Genomic DNA, 21,393 nt, shown 5'->3' on the forward strand with positions numbered 1-21,393 from the left:
GTAAAGTGATGGAAGGTGGCATCAACAGTACTATCAAGCATCACCTACTCAGCAATAACCAGCTCAGTGATGCCCAGTTTGAGTTCTGCCAGGGTCACTCATCTCCTGACCTCATGACAGAGGTGAGGTGAGAGTGACAGGCTTTAACATCAAGGCCACATTTGACTGAGTGTGGCATCAAGGAACCCTAACAAATCTGGAATCAATGGGAATCAGGGAAAAACTCTCTGCTAGTTGAAGTCATACCTGGCCCATAGGAAGATTGTGGGGGTTGTTAAAGGTCAGTCATCTCAGCTCCAGAACATCTCTGCAGGAGCTCCTCATGTTAGTGTCCTAGGTCAAATCATCTTCAGCTCCTTCATCAAGACTTCCCGATAATCATAAGGTCAGTAGAGAGGATGTTTGCTGATGCTTGCACAATGATCCGCACCATTCACAACTCCTTAGATACTGAAATTGTCCATGTTCAAATTCAACAAATCCTGGATAATATCGGCTTGGGCTGACAAATAGTAACATTTGTACCACACAAATGCCAGCAAATGACCATCTTCAATAAGAGACAATCCTATCACTATCTCTTGACATTCAATGGTCTTACCATCACCACCATCAACATCCTGGGGGTTATCATTGACCAGAAACTTAACTGAACCACCATATAAATGCAGTGGCTACAGAAAGGAATGATGCAGCAAATAACTCACCACCTGATTCACCAAAGCCTATCCACTGTCTACAAGGCACAAGCCAAGAGTGTGATGGAATGCTCCCCACTTGTCTGGATGAGTGCAGTTTCAAGAACAACACTCAAGAAGCTTGACACTATCTAGGACAAAGAAGGCTATGTGATTGGCAGCACATCCACAAGTATCCACTCCCTCCACAACTAATAGTCAGTAGCAGCAGTGTGTACTATCTACAAGATGTACTGTACAAATTCACTAAAGATTCTCAGAAAACAGTTTCCAAACCCATGACTATTTCCATCTAGAAGGACAGGGCAGCAGATATGAGAACACCAGTACTTGCAAGTTCACTCCAAACCATTCACCATCCTAACTCGGAAAATATATAGCCATTCCTTCACCATCCCTGGGTCAAAATCCTGGAATTCCCTCCATAAGAGCATTGAAAGTCAACCATTGTTGGACTGCAATGATTCAAGAAGGCAGCTCACCAATATCCTCTCCAGGGTAAGTAGGGATGGGCAATAAATTCTGTCACAAAGCTGGACCCTTTTTTCTAAAAACTGTTCCTTTTCTCAAGGATACTGTGTCCTTGGTTTTTGTCAGAGGGGTTATAAAAACCTCCCGGCTCTGAGGTGACTAGTTTGGTACAGAGATGGAAAAGGATGTTGAGAGGCCTCTTGTATATATGTAAACAGATGAGACCTCAGGCCAATGTGGTCATATTCTGTGATCTGTATAATGAAAGGGGAGTGGTCAGCTCTCTAGCTGAGTAGTTCAGTCCAGAACTAGTTAGGAGTTCAGCTGTGTGGAAATAGGCTGCTAAACTCTCTCTCCTTCTGCCCTTCTAACTTCAACCTGTTGGCATTTGTTCCATTTTTACTGTTTTATTGGGACTGTTGTGTGTATTCATTAAGTCTAGCTTGGATAGATTGAGTTGTGTAAGTGTTCTTTATTCTGTTCTTTGTGTTTCATTGTGTAATTTTGTAAATACGTTTTGTCTGTTATAAAACCTGGTAGACAACCTAGCTAACGTAGTCTGGGTAATTTTCACTGTACACTTACCTAAACAAATTGCAAAGTTATGGTCTGGTTGCCTGCTTTAGAATGTTTTGAGTGGACTGGCCTAGTCCACAGTAATTCTGACATCCCACAAGAGAAAAGAAGTTTCCACTGATTTAGAAAAATGCTAATATAATGCACTTATTCAAAAGGGAGAGAGGCAGAGTGTAGGAAATTACAGACCAATTAGTTTAATATGTATCATTGGGAAATTATTCAAATCCATTATTAAGGAAGTTGCAATAGGACATTTGAAATGTCAAAGCACAATTGATCAGATTTATCCTGATTTTCTGAATTTGCTCGAGTTGTTTGAAAATGTATCAAGCGAAATGAATAATGGGGTTCCTGTAGATTTAACATATCTGGACTTACAGAAGGCATTTTATAAAATGCTGAACAAAAGTTTAATAGACAAGTTGGGATGAGATTAAGGGAAATTTATTAGCTTGGATGGAGGATTGGCTAACCAACAGAAAGCAGATAATTAAAATAAATGGGGCTTTTCTAGTTGGCAAGTTGTAGATAGTGGGTTGACGCAGGGTTCAGTCCTTGGGCCCCAACTATTTGCAATCCATTTAATTAAGAGGATTCTGGGTAATCCAAGATGGAGGACAGGAAAAATTTCTGGCTGTAACAGCTGCTCCTTTTTTGAGGTATTTTAGGTGTTGGAGGTGACTTCCTCGAATTCCAGGAGCAGCAATTACTGTTTCATTCACTGTTGCATCGTTTTGGAACTTTGGAAAAAGAAAGTAAAAAACAACAGCAGTTTTAAAAAGGGAGATGTACAGACAAAAGAAGCACATGGTGAGGTCAGTTCAGGACAGAGAAAGAGAAAGAAACTAACACCACAGTGAACCTGCACAGTTACTGCCTTTGCTGTTTGAATTCATGTATCACTGGACATTGGAGTGCATCTGGGAAAATCAACAAGCAGTGAAATTCACAACTGATCTTGGAGGAACTGTTTAGGTGAAGTCACAGCACAGAAACAAATAAGTGAATAGTTTTAACCTGGAGCAGTGTTTTGTAGAGGAATAAGACAGTGTTATTTTCTGGATCTGCAGATTGTGAAGGAGCAAAAGTGGCCTTTGGTGGAGTGATATTCACTTCTTGTCAGATGTGGATGTTTAAGGAGAGCTTACGGGTTACCGTGGATTATGTCTGCAATAAATGTTGCTGGTTGCGAATCCTGTCAGATCGAATGGATCAGTTGGAGACACAGTTAGAGGCAATGAGGAATTTGCAACAGCAATGGTATGCGATGGATGCCAGTTACAGGAAGGGGGAAAAGTCGCAGATGAGTTAAATTCAGGAAAGGTAAGAGAGGTAGGCAGTTAGTGCCGGAGTCTTCTGTGGCTATCCCCATTTCAAACAAGTATGCAGTTTTGGAAAATGTAGGGGGTGATGGATTCTCAGGGGAACGTAGCATGAACAGCCAAATTTCTGGTATTGAGACTGTCTCTAATGCAATGAGGCGTACATTAGTTCCAAGAGATCAGCTGTGTTAGGGGACTACCTAGTCCGAGGTACAGACAGATGTTTCTGTGGCCAGCAGTGAAAAATCAAAATGGTGTGTTGCTTCCCTGGTGCCAGGATCAAGGATGTCTCAGACAGGGTGTAGAATGTTCTCAAGGGAGAGAGGAGCCTGCAAGAGGTCATTGTCCACACTGGAACCAACGACTTGGGAAGGGAAAAGATTACAGAGAGTTAGGTAGGAATTTTAAAAGGAGATCCTCTGGATTACTCTCTGTGATACGAGCTAGTGAGGGCAGGAATAAGAGGATAGAGCAGATGAATACATGGCTGAGGAGCTGCTGTACGGGAGAAGGATTTACATTTTTGGATCATTGGAATCTCTTTTGGGCTAGAAGTGACCTGTACAAGAAGAATGGATTGCACCTAAATTGGAACGGGACTAATGTACTGGCAGAGAAATTTGCTAGAGCTGCTCAGGAGGATTTAAACTAGTAAGGAGGTGGGGTGGGACCCAGGGAAATAGTGAGGAAAGAGATCAATCTGAGACTGGTACAGTTGAGAACAGAAGTGAGTCAAAGAGTCAGGGCTGACAAGGACAAGGTAGGACTAATAAATTAAACTGCATTTATTTCAATGCAAGAGGCCTAACAGGAAAGGCAGATGAACTCAGGGCATGGTTAGGAACATGGGGCTGGGATATCATAGCAATTACGGAAACATGGCTCAGGGATGGGCAGGACTGGCAACTTAATGTTCCAGGATACAAATGCTACAGCAAGGATAGAAAGGGAGACAAGAAAGGAGGGGGAGTGGTATTTTTGATAAGGGATAGCATTACAACTGTACTGAGGGAGGATATTCCTGGAAATACATTCAGGGAAGTTATTTGGGTAGAACTGAGAAATAAGAAAGGGATGATCACTTTACTGGGATTGTATTATAGACCCCCAAATAGTCAGGGGGAAATTGAGAAACAAATTTGTAAGGAGATCTCAGCTATCTGTAAGAATAATAGGGTGGTTATGGTCGGGGATTTTAACTTTCCAAACATTGACTGGGACAGCCGTAGTCTTAAGGGTTTAGATGGAGAAGAATTTGTTAAATGTGTACAAGAAAACTTTCTGATTCAGTATGTGGATGTACCTACTGGAGAAGGTGCAAAACGTGACCTACTCTTGGGAAATAAGGCAGGGCAGGTGACTGAGGTGTCAGTGGGGTAGCACTTTGGGGCCAGTGACCATAATTCTATTCATTTTAAAATAGTGATGGAAAAGGATAGACCAGATCTAAAAGTTGAAGTTCTAAATTGGAGAAAAGCCAATTTTGACAGTATTAGGCAAGAACTTTCAAAAGCTGATTGGGGGCAAATGTTCGCAGGTAAACTGATGGCTGGAAAATGGGAAGCTTTCAGAAATGAGACAACGAGAATCCAGTGAAAGTATGTTCCTGTTAGGGTGAAAGGAAAGGCCGGTAGGTACAGGGAATGATGGATGACTCAAGAAATTGAGGGTTTGATTAAGAAAAAGAAGGAAGCATATGCCAGGTAAAGACAGGATAGATCGAGTGAATCCTCAGAAGAGTATAAAGGCAGTAGGAATATACTTAAGAGGGCAATCAGGAGGTCAAAAAGGGGACATGGGATAGCTCTGGCAAATAGAATTAGGGAGAATCCAAAGGGGTTTCACGAATACATTAAGGACAAAAGGGTAACTAGGAAGAGAATAGGGCCCCTCAAAGATCAGCAAGGCGGCCTTTGTTTGGAGCCGCAGAAAATGGGGAAGATACTAAACGAATATTTTGCATCAGTATTTACTGTGGAAAAGGACATGGAAGATATAGAATGTAGGGAAATAGATGGTGACATCTTGCAAAATGTCCAGATTACAGAGGAGGAAGTGCTGGATGTCTTGAAATGCACCAAGGTGGATAACTCACCAAGACCTGATCTGGTGTACCCTAGAACTCTGTGGGAAGCTAGGGAAGTGACTGCTGGGCCTCTTACTGAGATGTTTGCATCATCGATAGTCACAGGTGAGGTGTCGTAAGACTGGAGGTTAGCCAAAGTGGTGCCACTGTTTAAGAAGGGTGGTAAGGACAAGCCAGTGAACTATAGACCAGTGAGCTCGACGTCGGTGGTGGGCAGGTTGTTGGAGGGAATCCTGAGGGACAGAATGTACATGTATTTGGAAAGGCAAGGACTGATTAGGGATAGTCAACATGGCTTTGTGCTTGAAAAATCATGTCTCACAAACTTGATTGAGTTTTTTGAAGAAGTAACAAAGAGGATTGATGAGGGCAGAGCAGTAGATGTGATCGATATGGACTTCAGTGAGGTGTTTGACAAGGTTATCCATAGGAGACTGGAGAGCAAGGGTAGATCTCATGGAATACAGGGAGAACTAGCCATCTGGATACAGAACTGGCTCAAAGGTAGAAGACAGAGGGTGGTGGTGGAGGTTTGTTTTTCAGACTGGAGGTAAAGATCGGTACTGGGCCTACTACTTTTCGTCATTTATCCGAATGATTTGGATGAGAGCATGAGTGATATAGTTAGTAAGTTTGCAGATGAACTAAAGTTGGATGTGTAGTGGACAGCAAAGAAGGTTACCTCAGATTACAACAGGATCTGGACCAGATGGGCCAATGGGCTGAGAAGTGGCAGAAGGAGTTTAATTCAGATAATTGCAAGATGCTGCATTTTGGGAAAGAAAATCTTAGCAGCACGTATACACTTAATGGTAAGGTCCTAGGGAGTGTTACTGAACAAAGAAACTTTAGAGTGCAGGTTCATAGCTCCTTGAAAGTGGAGTCGCTAGTCGATAGGATAGTGAGGAAGGCATTTGGTATGCTTTTCTTTATCGGTCAGAGTATTGAGTACAGGAGTTGGCAGGTCATGTTGCGGCTGTACAGGACATTGGTTAGGCCACTGTTGGAATATTGCGTGCAATTCTGGTCGCCTTCCTATCGGAAAGATGTTGTGAAACTTGAAAGGGTTCAGAAAAGAGTTACAAGGATGTTGCCGGCATTGGAGGATTTGAGTTATAGGGAGAGGCTGAACAGGCTGGGGCTGTTTTCCCTGGAGAGTCAGAGGCATTGGGTTGACCTTGTAGAGGCATTTAGATGAATGTATGAATAGGAAGGGTTTGGAGGGACATGGGCCAGGTGCTGGCAGATGGGACTAGATTGGGTTGGGATATCTGGTCAGCATGGACGGGTTGGACCGAAGGGTCTGTTTCTGTGCTGTAAATCTCTATGACTCTATGACATTTCTGACTTGGATGCAAGCAAAGAGGGTACTGTAGCTAAATTTGTAGATGGTGCTAAAATAGGTGGGACAATCGGTTCCAATATAGAAATAAGGAATGTATTAGTGGATATGGTAGGTTACGTGAATGGACCATTATTTGGTAAATGAGGTTTAAGGTGGTTAAGTGTGAAGTTATCCAGTTTAGTCAGAAGAATACAAGGCAATGTATTATCAATGTGGAAAGAAATTTCAGATTTCTTTGGTGCAGAGTGATCTGGTGTCCTTGGTACTTTGGTACAATAAATAATAATGAAGGCAATGGAATTTTGGCATTGCAAAAGGAAAGGAGTATAAAAGTGGGGACTTATTGTTGCAGCTGTATAAGTCATAAGTGAGGCCACATTTGGAGTATTGCATACAGTTTTGGGGATATAATTGAGGAGGGATATAATTGCATTGGAGACAGTTCAGGTGTGATTCACTAGATTTTTTTATTCCTGGTGAAGGGCTTGTGTCTGAAACGTCGACTCTTCTGCTCTTCAGATGCTGTCTGACCTGCGGTGCTTTTCCAGCACAACAACTTTTGACTCTGACTCGCCATTAGCTGCAGTCCTCACTTTCTCCAGACATGTGAGATTTGTCTAATTAGGACAGATTGAGCAGTTTAGGCATATACTCTCTGGAGTTTAGAAGAATGAGAGAAGATTTAATTGTAGTATATAAGATAGAGTCATACAGCATGAAAACAGACCCTTCAATCCAACTCATCCACATTGTCTGGATATCCCAATCTGACCTAGTACCATTTGTCAGCATTTGGTCCATATCCCTCTGAACCCTTCTTATTCATTTACCCATCCAGATGCCTTTTAAATGTTGTCACTGTACTTGCCTCCACCAATTCCTCTGGCAGTTCGACATACATGCACCACCCACTACATGAAAAAGTTAGCCATCAGGTCCTTTTTAAAACTTTCTCCTCTCACTTTAAACCTATACTGTCTAGTTTTGGACTTCCTTGCCCTAAGAAATAAATCTCTGTAAGGTTACCCCTCAGCCTCCAGCAATCCAGGAAAAATAGTCTCAGCCTATTCAGCCTCTCCCTATACCTCAAACCCCTCTGTCCTGGCAATGTCTTTGTAAATCTTTTCTGTATCCTCTCAAATTTAACAACATTCTTCCTATCGCAGGGTGACTAGAATTGTACGCAGTATTCTAAAAGTGACCTAGTGAATGTCCTGTACAACTGCAATATGACGTACCAACTCCTATACTCAATGCACTGACCAATGAAGGCAAGTGTGCCAAGCACCTTCTTTGCCTTCCTGTCTATGTATGACTGCACTTCCAAGGAACTACGAACCTGCACCCCTAGGTCTTTTTGTTCAGCAAAACTCCCAAGGCGCCACCATTAGATATATAAGTCCTGCCTTGATTTGCCTTACCAAAATGCAACACTTCACATTTATCTAGATTAAACTCCATCTGCCACTCCTTGGCCCATTGGCCCATCTAAGACCATAAGACCACAAGACATAGGAGTGGAAGTAAGGCCATTGGGCCCATCGGGTCCAGTCCGCCATTCAATCATGGCTGATGGGCATTTCAACTCCACTTACCCGCATTCTCCCCGTAGCCCTTAATTCCTCGAGACAACAAGAATCTATCAATTTCTGCCTTGAAGATATTTAGCGTCCTGGCCTCCACTGCACTCTGCGGCAATGAATTCCACAGGCCCACCACTCTCTGGCTGAAAAAATGTCTCCGCATTTCTGTACTGAATTTACCCCCCCTCTAATTCTAAGGCTGTGTCCACGGGTCCTAGTCTCCTCACCTAACGGAAACAATTTCCTAGCGTCCACGCTTTCCAAGCCATGTATTATCTTGTACGTCTCTATTAAGTCTCCCCTTAATCTTCTAAACTCCAATGAATACAATCCCAGGATCCTCAGCCGTTCCTCATATGTTAGACCTACCATTCCAGGGATCATCTGTGTGAATCTCCGCTGGACACGTTCCAATGCCAATATGTCCTTCCTGAGGTGTGGGGACCAAAACTGGACACAGTACTCCAAATGGGGCCTAACCAGAGCTTTATAAAGTCTCAGTAGCACAATGTTGCTTTTATATTCCAACCCTCTTGAGATAAGTGACAACATTGCATTCGCTTTCTTAATCACGGACTCAAACTGCATATTGACCTTTACAGAATCCTCGACTAGCACTCCCAGATCCCTTTGTACTTTGGCTTTACAAATTTTCTCACCGTTTAGAAAGTAGTCTGTGCTTTTATTCTTTTTGCCAAAGTGCAAGACCTCGCATTTGTTCACGTTGAATTCCATCAGCCATTTCCTGGACCACTCTACCAAACTGTCTAGATCCTTCTGCAGCCTCCCCACTTCCTCAGTACTACCTGCCTGTCCACCTAACTTCGTATCATCTGCAAACTTCGCTAGAATGCCCCTAGTCCCTTCACCCAGATCATTAATATATAATTCGAACAGCTGTGGCCCCAACACTGAACCCTGCGGGACACCGCTCGTTACCGGCTGCCATTCTGAAAAAGAACCTTTTATCCCAACTCTCTGCCTTCTGTCAGACAGCCAATCCTCAATCCATCCCAGTCGCTCACCTCGAACACCATGGGCCCTCACCTTGCTCAGCAGCCTCCCGTGTGGCACCTTATCAAAGGCCTTTTGGAAGTCTAGATAGACCACATCCACTGGGTTTCCCTGGTCTAACCTACTTGTCACCTCTTCAAAGAATACCAACAAGTTTGTCAGGCATGACCTCCCCTTACTAAATCCATGTTGACTTGTTCTAATCAGACTCTGCTCTTCTAAGAATTTAGGAACCTCATCCTTAATGATGGATTCTAGAATTTTACCAACAACCGAGGTTAGGCTTATTGGCCTATAATTTTCCATCTTTTGTCTTTATCCTTTCTTGAACAATGGGGTTACAACAGCGATCTTCCAATCATCTGGGACTTTCCCTGACTCCAGTGACTCTTGAAAGATCTCAACCAATGCCTCCGCTATTTCCTCAGCCACCTCTCTCAGAACTCTAGGATGTATCCCATCGGGGCCAGGAGATTTATCAATTTTAAGACTTTTTAGCTTTTCTAGCACTATCTCTTTTGTAATACTTAACTGAGCCCCCTGACTCCCTTTAATTGTTGGGATATTACTCATGTCTTCCACTGTGAAAACCGACGCAAAGTATTTGTTAAGTTCTCCTGCTATTTCCTTATCTCCCATCACTAGGCTTCCAGCATCAGTTTGAAGTGGCCCAATGTCTACTTTTGCCTGTTGTTTGTTTATTATGTATTGAAATAAACTTTTACTGTCATTTCTAATATTACTGGCTAGTCTACCTTCATATTTGATCCTCTCCTTTCTTATTACTCTCTTTGTTATCCTCTGTTTGTTTTTGTAGCCTTCGCAATCTTCTGATTTCCCACTGCTCTTGACCACTTTATAGGATCTCTCTTTTTCTTTAATACATTTCCTGACTTCCTTTGTCAGCCATGGCTGTCCAATCCCTCCCTGGATAATCTTTCTTTTCTTGGGAATGAACCTCTGTACAGTGTCCTCAATTATACCCACAAACTCCTGCCATTTTTGCTCTACTGTCTTCCCCGTGAGCCTCTGCTTCCAGTCTATTTTTGTCAGTTCCTCTCTCATGCCCTCATAATTACCTTTATTTAACTGTAACACCATTACATCCGATTTTGCCTTCTCTCTTTCAAACTCCAGACTGAACTCTACCATATTATGATCGCTGCTTCCTAAGGGTTCCCTTACTTTAAGATCTTTTATAAAGTCTGGTTCATTGCAAAGCACTAGGTCCAGAATAGCCTGCTCCCTTGTGGGCTCCATGACAAGCTGTTCCAAAAAGCTATCCTGTAAGCATTCCATGAATTCCCTTTCTTTGGATCCACTGGCAACATTATTTACCCAGTCCATCTGCATATTGAAGTCTCCCATGATCACTGTGACCTTGCCTTTCTGACATGCCTTCTCTATTTCCCGGTACATGTTGCATCCCTGGTCCTGACCACTGTTAGGAGGTCTGTACACAACTTCAGTTATGGTTTTATTGCCTTTGTGGTTCCTCAATTCCACCCACACAGACTCTACATCATCTGACGCTATGTCATTCAGTGCCATAGATTTAATTTTGTTCTTAACTAACAAGGCAACCCCACCCCCTCTGCCGACCTCCCTGTCTTTTCGATAAGTTAAAAATCCTTGGAGGTTTAACTGCCAGTCCTGACGCCCCTGTAACCAAGTCTCTGTGATGCCTACCACATCATAATCATTCACTATGATCTGTGCCATTAGTTCATCTGCTTTGTTATGAATGCTACGAGCATTCAGATAAAGTGCCTTAATGCTAACTTTCTTATTATTAGAGATATTGGAAGTCATATGATGTCCTAAGTTATCCTTGCTTTTTTCTGCATTCCCATTCTGTCTCAATTTTAAATCCGCCTGGACACGTGCTATCCTGCTGCTTATCTTTCCATTTAACGCCATACTCCCTGTCACTTTCACTTTCCCTTCCCCCCCCAACTCAGAAGTTTAAAGTCCTACTGACCACCCTATTTATCCTCTTCGCTAGAACATTGGTACCTGATCGGTTCAGGTGGAGACCGTCTCAACGGTACAGATCCCCCCTGTTCCAAAACTGATGCCAATGCCCCATGAAGTGGAATCCCTTTTTCCCACACCAATCCCTTAGCCACGTGTTTACTTGCCTAATTTTCTTGTCCCAATGCCAATTGGCACGTGGCTCGGGCAGTAATCCGGAGATTATGACCCTTGAGGGGTCAAGGTTCCATTGTACTCTGAGATAATCTTCTTCACCATTCACTACACTACCTATTTTTGTGACATCTGCAAACATAACTTGCCATACTTCCTATATTCATATCCAAATTATTTATATTAATAATGAAAAATGCTAAACATGCTAAAGTAGATGTAGGGATGATGTTTCATTTTGTGGGGCAATTTTGAATGAGAGGTCATAGTTTTAGTATAAGGGTTAGCAAACTTAATCAGCAATGAGGAGAAATTAAGTCTGTGAAACAGTCATGAATCCATGCAATTCACTATCCCAGAGGTTGGTAGATGCAGGGACATTCAGTAAATAATTGTAAGTCTTTTAGATTGGATCTGTGATCCTTTTCTAAACTGTCAAATGGTTATTCATGACTGTAGGATAACAGGGTAATTCCTGTGAAATGGTAATATTTTCCATACCGCTCATAGTACTTACATGAAGAGGTTAAATGTTTCTGGTGATTAAGTTGTTTTAAAGTTCTCTTTAGGAATATGTATAAGAATATTTTTGTCTTCATTACAGAATATGAAAATGCTTAGTCCACCTTAAAAATAATATCAACAGTTCCACAGTCTGGATATTAGATTTAAAACATGCTGCATATTTTAATGTCAGATCATAAATGTTTCTGGATTCAAGCTTGGAAACATCTGTTAGCCAAATGTTACATCCCATATAAAATGGTGGATGCAGCAAAGTCTGAGCCAGTGCATCCTGACTGCAGAAATGCGTCCCAAATATGCTCACTTGCTTATAGTCCTGATCATTGTTGTTCATGGTCAGAATTATCCGCCGTCTGATGTGCAATGGGTCAATCGTTATAGGCAAGGTTTTAACTTCCAGTGTTATCCAGGGGAAGCTTTGGTCTCAATACAAAGTTACTATGACAAATCAGAAGGTTCTGACAGAGTCTGGAGTTTCGAATGCATGCCAACGCCTCAGGAAATGGGAGAGGTGACAGAATGCTGGTGGGATGACATTCAACGAGCTGGACTTGAATGGTAGGTCACAAGGTGTATTGTTAATATATTGCTTTCTTCTACAAAACCTCTGTTAATTTTTGCTGTTGTGTTTATTAAGCTATGCTTTAAAATGATCAAATAGTTCTCAGACTGTTGTGTATGAATAGGAATGCAGGCCAGTTATTCTACTGAATATAACTGATAAACTTCAAATGAGAAACAGATAACACGTCAGCTTTGAATTTCCTGTGACTAAATATTCTTTCAAAATACAATGTAAATCCAATCTTATTGCTAGAGTTGTGTGTCCTACGCTTGCATGTACTAACAGATTTCTTCCTACCCTGCGATCCAATGTTAGAATATAATATCCTTTATTGCTATGCAAGTAGATTAAGTACAACTTACATAACATATCAGTGTCTGCAATACTAGAAATTTTGAAGTATATTCGTCCTTTCCAACCTCAACATTTAAGGAATTTTCCTTTTTTAATGAGTGATTTCACATTTATGGACACTTTCAATGGTTTAAATATTAACTAGGCTAAAATGTGGTATATATGATCAGTCCTTATGTGTTTTTCCTTTTCTTTCTCATTCATTTTCACCTTGTACTGTTCCTACCCTGACCACAACTTACTCTGCCATGGACTCTTCAAAAGCTAGCCTGGTTGATAATCATGAGTGGAGCCAAATTGATTTTCTTAGATGCATTCAGCCTTGAATACTGTTTGATGACTGGCTTGTACACTGAAGGGGCAAAGATGGATATTGTGATTCTGTATCTTGGGAATGCCTTTTTGAATATTGGACCATCATTCTTTGTATACATTTATTTGGCTGAATAACGATGAAAGCCAAAGCGGGCAAGAAGAAAGAAAAGATTTTATACTCACAAACGTGAGGAAAATAATAGAAAGAATGAGGAAGATTCTAAAGAAATATTAAGTAACAGACAGAATTACAGTTGCAGAAAGCAATTCAGAAAGCCACTAAGAAACTCAGTGAGAAAGAGATGAACCTGAAAAGTCAGTCCATGTTTTATTATTCACATTTTTGTGCTACATTTCTACATTTAAAGTCACAAATACATAACTATTTTATCTAAAAACGTAAAGTCTACAGAAGGAAGATGGAGATTGGTACTCTGCTGCATTGTATAAATTTTATATGTATTTTGCAATCTTGTGCTATTACAGTCCTTTTTTCACTTGGAGGTTTTGATGAGGTATGATTGTCTCATCTTACTGTTAATTCATTGTATTGCATTAAAGATTTCCTTTAAGTACCTGGTTTGTGCAGCAGTAGGTTCTATAAGGCCAATGGAGGGCCACTTTCATTCTAATGTCCTTTAGGGAAGGAAATCTGTTGTCCTTGCCCAGTCTAGCCGACATCAGTCTCAAAAACCACAGCAACGAGGTTGATGAGCAACAATTGCGGACCTTGCCTGTAATGCCTACAGCTTATGAAAAGATGATGAAATTCTGGAAGTAAAATGCTGACAGACGGTCGAATGGCCTCAATAAAGTGATTGTGGCGGTCCAAAGTTGGTCCCACTGTTGATAAAATTCCTTGGGAACATTCTGAGAGAGCTGGGAATTTGGCTTCCACCAACTTTACCCCAACACCACTGTGATCCTACCTGATGCAGACCAGCAGAATTCCTATCTTTGAAAATCCTACATTCTGCATGATGATCCAGATCTAACCCTGATTATGACTACCACCTTAATGAGACCGATTTAATCAATTAATGAACAAATTCAGAAGCCAAATTAACTTTATATATTTGAATATTTATTTCAAAGCACTGCTTGTTTTTGATCATTTGCCTCCATTTTATGATGTTAATTTGTGAAGCATGCACAAAACTGTGGCACAATCAGTGCTTGGATGAAATGGTCTGGAAAAGTGAGTTGAAGTTTCATTAGTTCTCAATCTAAGTAGGATAGTAATAACCTTTAATAAAAGCAAAATCCAGATTATTCATGTTACAATGTTCAGTTTTCTTCTCTATCTTCATATTTTCTTACTGTTCTCTTTCATTCCATCAATTCCCACTCTACCCCCAAGGTTCCTCCAACCCCATTACACACGAGTGTAGGTGACTTGTGTCTAAACCACAAGTTTAGGAGATAGATGAGAGCACTCCAGGTCCCTGTTGTGAAGTGTATATGGCAATCTTCACAGCCTGAACAAATAAACTCACTAGGATAGATTCAAAGGGGGAAATGGATTCCCCCCTCCTCCCACAACCAGCTAATTACCCATCAATAGTTCACTGACCAGAAATCTGATTGGCATAGAGTGATAACACACCAGGGTGACTTTAATAGGGTAAAGATGGGACTTCTGTCCCTCAGGGACAGGAAGTCCCACCCTACGATACTGCCAACCAATCTGATTGGCTCGTGGGTCTACAGTATTAGTAACAATAGAAGACAGCAGAATTCATTGTTGGGACAATGGATAGTTCCTAGGAATCCTGATGTAGTACGACCAGGAGACCTCAGAAAAGACAGGGAGCTGGGAGAGTGGGTTAGAGAGTTTGGTGGGGTTGGGGGGAGTGTGGGTAAGATAAATGGGGTTAACTAACTTGGGGGTGTTGTCCTAATGACAAAGAAGTTTTCCTTTCACTGAACAGGCCTTTACCCTCCACCTTTGTTTGTTACACAGGTTTGAATGTAGGGGAATGCTGTGGACTGGCTGACATCCCTCTCTATTGTACATGTACCCCTAGACCGGGCCTTTCAAATGTACTGCCAAGAGACCATAACATTCACCCTAATGTCTGGAAGGTCACAGAGATAATAGTAGCATCCTTATGCCATGCATTGATACACCAATGTTTGCAACCTCTCCCCAGAAATGCAATATGGTATACTGTACATCTTAAAAGAATGGGTGATTTTTGATGTCTAAAATTTGTACAGATGTAAACAGTTTAGGTGTTGTGATTCTGCTTTTGACCTCATTAATTGTTCTAGTAGTATTCAATCTTTTGCATATCATTTGGAAAAACAAGTTGAAGAAATTCGTATTGTTTTTGAGGAATCCATCTCAGAAACTCAAATCAAATTCCAGGCCAATATTTATCAACTACATTCTATCACTCAAATGACATCTGGAAGCTTGGTCAGCCTTCAACTGTGTCCAGATCTATATCTCTGCCTCATTCATTGATTCAATCATTGTTGTCACTGTCTCAATTTGTGAATAAGTAAAAAGCTATTCTAGTTGAGGCCCATTTATTTTCATGTTTTTAGCTTCAATTCCATCCACCTCTACGTCGGCCATCTCAAACTGACCTAAGAAAGTTAAAAATCACACAACACCAGGTTATGGCTCATCAGGTTTATCTGGAAATACAAGCTTTTGGAGCCTGCTCCTTCATCAGGTGGTTGACAATCACCTGATGAAGGAGCAGCACTCTCAAAGCTAGTGCTTCCAAATTAACCTACTGGACTATAACCTGGTTTTGTGTGATTTTTAATTTTGTACACGCAGTCCAACACCGGCACCTCCGAATCATGACCTAAGAAATGTAATGTAATCTCCTGCTTGATATGAAATCAGTTTCCTAATCTAACTCAGTTTCTTACAAAATCTACTTCATTCCAGTGCTGAAATATTGCCCAGCTCTGTCATTACTCCTCCCATTCTGTGGCTGAAACTCCATTTCACATCTTCATTGGCACTGTGATAACTCACTTCCACTCACAAATCCCATGGGCTTTCCATTTATTGAAACTTCATTCAAGCCTATGTTTTCATATACAATAAATGGCACATTCTCACCAGAGTCTCCTCTTCTGGCTCCATTGGTTCCATTGTTCCAGAGAGTCAATTCAGAATATTCATTGTTGTCTACCTATAAATCAATAGCTTTGCCAGCTTGGTATTGTAGACAAAATCAGTCTTAAAATCCACACTGTATAGTATTTTGTCTCATGTCCAATAATTTTACTTGCTTGGCAAAAGACGTGCTTCCCATTTTGGTTATTTATTCCATGGCAGGAAAATACAATGTTACCAGTTTTTTTGCTGATATAGAAAGTGTTCACAGCACAGAACTGGATACTAAGAAACCACCTTAAGAACAACAGACTTCAACAGTTGATGAATGCCAGTTGGTATTAGCATATAATGTAATTGCCAACAATGACTACATGAAACACCCATGCTTATGTTATTTTTACTTGGACAAATGCCACTTCCCACAAAACCATAAATTGTAAACATCCCTGTAATTGAAATCTGTACAAAACTTCTCTCAGAATTTTCAGTACCTTTGTAATCAGTTAACAAATCACTTATTTAAAACCCCCACATTTCGTGATTGTTTCTCATGTATTTCTCGTAAAAATATTACAAATTGGAATGCAAAAGCCTAGGAATGCAAACTAGTGGAAAATGAGAAACCAGCAGCAAGGCTAAAAGAAAAAGATAAATCTGTTTCACATTATGTTCTGTTCTACTTACCACCAAATTGCTAGTCACAGATTAGATTGACTAAGTTTCTGTCTTTCCTGGATTGACAATGGCGTCAGTCACTGTGGTTATGTTGAAAATCACACTAATGTTTAGATAATTTTATTTGTTTAATAAAACAGCCCTTTTGAGATGGATTTTTGCCAATTGAAGTCAAAGCTATTTAGATAATATTTTCACCTCCAGAATGGCTTGTGGAGACCATGAGGCACACACAAAAGAAAATACTCCGCAGAAAACAGTTAATTGGATAAAGATCGCATAAAATTAAGTTGGGATATTAAAATTAAAAGTAAACAGATTAGTGAGCAAAATAAATTAAACAGTTTTTGAATGATATTTATTTGAAAATAGAGTCAGAGAGTCATACAGCATGGAAACAGACTCTTCGTTCCAACCAGTCCATGCTAACAATAATCCCAAACTAAACTACACTCACCTACCTGCACTTGGCCCATGTCTCTCCCAAACAATTCTATTCATGTACTTACCCAAATGCTGTTTAAACATTGTAACTGTACCCGTATCCACCACTTCCTCTGGAAGTTTATTCCAATACAAATCCCTCTCTGTGCAAAAAAGGTTGCCTCATGTCTTTTTAAAATCTTTCTCCTCTCACCTTAAAAATATGTCCCCTTGTCTTGAAATCTCCCACTATAGGGAAAAGACACCTGCCATTTACCTCATTTATACCCTTTGTGATTTTGTAAACCTCTATAAGGTCACCCCTCAATCTTTTCTAAACCCTCTCCAGCTTAATAATACACTTCTTATAACCAGAACTGGATTCCAGAAGAAGCCTCACCAAAGTCTTGTACAACCACAACATGATGTCCTAACTCCTATACTCAAAGGTGAAAGTGAGGACTGCAGATGCTGGAGATTAGCGTTAAGATTAGAGTGGTGCTGGAAAAGCACAGCAGGTCAGGCAGCATCCGAGAATCAGGAAAATTGACGTTTCGGGCAGGACCCCTTCATCAGGAATGGTGAATCCTGATGAAGGGCTCCTGCTCGAAATGTCGATTTTCCTGCTCCTCAGATGCTGCCTGACCTGTTGTACTTTTCCAGCACCACTCTAATCTTGGCTCCTATACTCAGAGGTTTGAGCAATAAAGGCAAGCATACGAAACATCTTCTACACGGCCCTCTCTGTATGTGATGCAAACTTCAAAGAATTATGTACCTGAACCCCTAGCTCTCTCTCTTCTACAACACTAAGGCCCTACTTTTAATTGTATATTCCTGCCCTTGTTTGTTTTACCAAAGTGCAATACCTCGCATTTATCCAAATTAAACTCCATCAGCCACTCCTCAGTCCATTGGCCCAGATGATCAAAAACTCTCTGCAATCTTAGGTAACCTTTTTTTAACCATTCACCAATTTTGCTGTCTTCCACAAACTTACTAACAATGCCTTCTATATTCTTACCTAATACATTTATATAAATGACAAATGGAAGTGGACCCAGCACCGATTCCTGCAGAACACTGCTGCTAACAGGCCTCCAGTCTGAAAAACAACCCTCTACCAACTGGCAAGCTCACTCTGAATCTCATGTGATCTAACTTTGTTAATTAGTCTACCATGCAGAACCTTGGAAAAGGCTTTACTAAAGTCCAAGTAAACAAAGTCTACCATTCTACCCTTATCAATCAGGCTTGAGAGACACAATTTCTCTCACACAAAACCATGCTGAGTATTCCTAATCATTCCTTGCCACTTGGTTTAAATATTTATTTTAGTTGTCTGGAGGTACTATTACAATAATAAAATGACATTAATATTGAGAGTAAAATCAAACTAAAGAGAGAAGCAAAGAGAAATGGATTTTCTTTTCTAAATTTGTTCTCCCATACGAACCCTTGTATCCACATTTGTAGTCTCAGCTTCCATCTCACCACCTTTCCTTGGTTTTCTTTGCTTGCTCTCTTTCAATACCACTTTCCACACTAGGGCTTAAATTTTAAACCATTTCAGGGTCAATATAGGAGGGGAGTGGTGTGTAATTTGACAGCACTCAACCTCTGAACTGATGTACTACCAGAATTCTGACCCTGAGCTATTTTGAATGAGAGCAGTCAGGGTCAGATCTGCTCATTATTGTTATACACAATATCCATTCAAGAACCTTTGTGCCTGACTAGAATTTTCAATCAACATTACAGGCAATCCACATTGACCATGTTCATAAGCAGGCCACAGAGGTGGCCTCAATGTGAGAGTGAGTGCCTGAGCTCATGGACAGCCCTCTGAACCTATTACTCGCTCACAGTTGTGGCTATTGGTTATTCTCTGGGGTGCCTGCCCCTCCAGAGTCATAACCAAAGCCTGTGACCTTTTAAAACTGGGGAGTTGATGGCCCAATGTATCATGGCTAAATGATTAATCTAGAAACCCAGTTAATATCAGGGGGATCTGGGTTCAAATCCTGCCATGGTGTTTGGTGGAATTTGAATTCAGTAAGAATCTAGAATTAAGAGTCTGCCGATGACCATGAAGTCATTGGCAATTGTCCAAAAATCCCATTGGATCACAACGCCTTTTAGGGAAGGAACTGCCATCCTCATCTGGACTGGCTTATATGTGACTCCTGACCAACAGAAAGGTGGTTGACTCAACTGCTCCCTCAGCAATTAGGGATGGCTTCTTAGCATGTTGCAATCTGTGTAACTCATTGTTTACATTCCTCTCATCAGATTTTCACCCCTTTCACAACACCAAATAGCCCTAACTCAAATTATAACATTCATAATGTGGAGGTAAGGGAGAAACAGAAGTAGAAGAAAAGACTGAGAGACAAGAAAGAAAGAGAAGAAAGTATTATAATTAAAGCACAGAGGAAAACAAAAAGGTTGGAGATACGGTTTGAGATGTGCAAACATGAGTATCTTTAGCTGGATGCATGCGAGAAACTGAGAGAATTTTTTAAAGATCGAAGAGCTAGACAATCACAGAATCAGATATATTTTTCAAATTCATTGCCAATAAGAACAGAGTTAAACAAGCTACATCCTAAGTAGGGTAACTGAAGAAGGGCCACTGGACCTGAAACATTGACTCTATTTTCTCTCCGCAAGAGCTGCCAGACCTGCTAAGTTTCTCCAGCAATGGCTAAGATGCTAAGATATATGAGCTGTCTAAATATGTGACAATCCTTTACCTTGGAATATTTTCAGTTGTTGCACCAATGTGAGCAGGAAAGATAATAAGATCAAATCATTTGTTTTTAATCAATTAACAACAGATGAGTGCAGAACAGTGACATTTCAATTATTTAAATATCCAACATATAATAATTGAGGGACCTTATTCAAGCATGGTGTTCTAAGCTTTACATGACTGAAATGTTTTCAGGGTTTGCTTAAAGCAAATACCTGGGAATGTGAAAATAGAATGGCATGAAAAACAATATATCAAGGCATCATCATAAAGTACTGTAATCTGTGACCTCTAAAATTGACACAGAGCCCACAGCCAGTGGAAATATTCTGCAATATAAACACACCATTAATGGACTTGCAACAAGAAACCAAACATACCTTTCCTCTTGTCTTTGCAAGAGGGCTGAAAACTGCTAACTGTCAAATAGAGTGGTGTAAATCAGGCTGCTGGCAGTGGTAAGTGCACCAGAGTTTGAACAAGTCCACTTCAACATTGCAACACATAAACGTTGCAAAATTCAATAATCCCACAAGCGGGTACAAAGATTTTGATGCATCATTATCTTGTGCCTGTCTCTTCTGACGTAGAGAGCACACAAACCTTGTGCTGCTTGCTAATATAAACGATTGTAGCACGTCTCTAGTGCCAAGTGCATGGTTGGGTGACTCCAAGCTCAAACAGAAAAAGAGGCTTACATGAATAAAAGGTAGCTTGCTCTATTAAAGGGAAAAGTACTCTGGCAGAAAGCAGTGGGTAAAACTGAAGCAACTTGCCAGAAAGCATGCTCCAAGATTTTTAGTGCTGCACTGGAGGCATTGACTCTGAAAGTGAAGAGAAGGAGAGGTGCCATCTGTCCACAGGTGACTAGGATTCCTGCAGACAACCTAAAAGAAAGCAGTGCAAACAGTTGACCTTTGGTCAATGCCAGAAGCCCTGGATGCAATGTGATAAACAGTTCAAGAATTATGAACAGTCACACATATTGAATGCATCTTCAAATTCTACCAACTGTAGCGCTAATCTCTCGAACTGCTCACTGCACTACAACCCCATCATTCACCTACCACAATCCCTAATCACAACTCATACATAGCATTAATAGATTCACCCAAGCCTCACACTCATATCTCATACCTTCCACCCTGCAAACTATACATTCATGAAAGGCATATCATCCAGTTCTGACTCTCTTGCAGGAGAAGGTGGCAGCAGGACCTACCTGGTGATGAACAGGCATGGCAGTATGTCCTCACGCTGATGGAGGAGGCAGTTGTTGCCTGAAGGGGTCATTGCTGAGGACAAGACCAACGGTAGTGGCTGAAAGTATTTAAGTTGATAATTTCTCTCATACATAATTCATCTTGAGGGGCGGCACGGTGGCTCAGTGGTTAACACTGCTGCCTCGCTGTGCCACGGACCCGGGTTCAATTCCAGCCTCGGGTGACTG

The 21,393-nt window shown here is 41.0% G+C and overlaps 1 protein-coding gene and 1 long non-coding RNA gene across 2 annotated transcripts in view; one reads left to right on the plus strand and one right to left on the minus strand.

Annotated features, from left to right (window-relative positions):
- The window catches only part of LOC140486277 (uncharacterized), a 361,646-nt gene that overhangs the window by 176,897 nt on the left and 163,356 nt on the right, over positions 1-21,393 (minus strand). The window lies entirely within an intron of this gene.
- The window catches only part of dpt (dermatopontin), a 32,687-nt gene continuing 23,298 nt past the window's right edge, over positions 12,005-21,393 (plus strand). Inside the window, exon 1 of the mRNA XM_072585197.1 lies at positions 12,005-12,329. Coding sequence (XP_072441298.1) covers positions 12,016-12,329 — 314 coding nt within the window. The 5' untranslated portion in view covers positions 12,005-12,015. The remainder of the gene's footprint in view (positions 12,330-21,393) is intronic.

The sequence above is a fragment of the Chiloscyllium punctatum genome, chromosome 15 (genome assembly GCF_047496795.1).
Source record: "Chiloscyllium punctatum isolate Juve2018m chromosome 15, sChiPun1.3, whole genome shotgun sequence".
Lineage (NCBI taxonomy): Eukaryota > Metazoa > Chordata > Chondrichthyes > Orectolobiformes > Hemiscylliidae > Chiloscyllium > Chiloscyllium punctatum.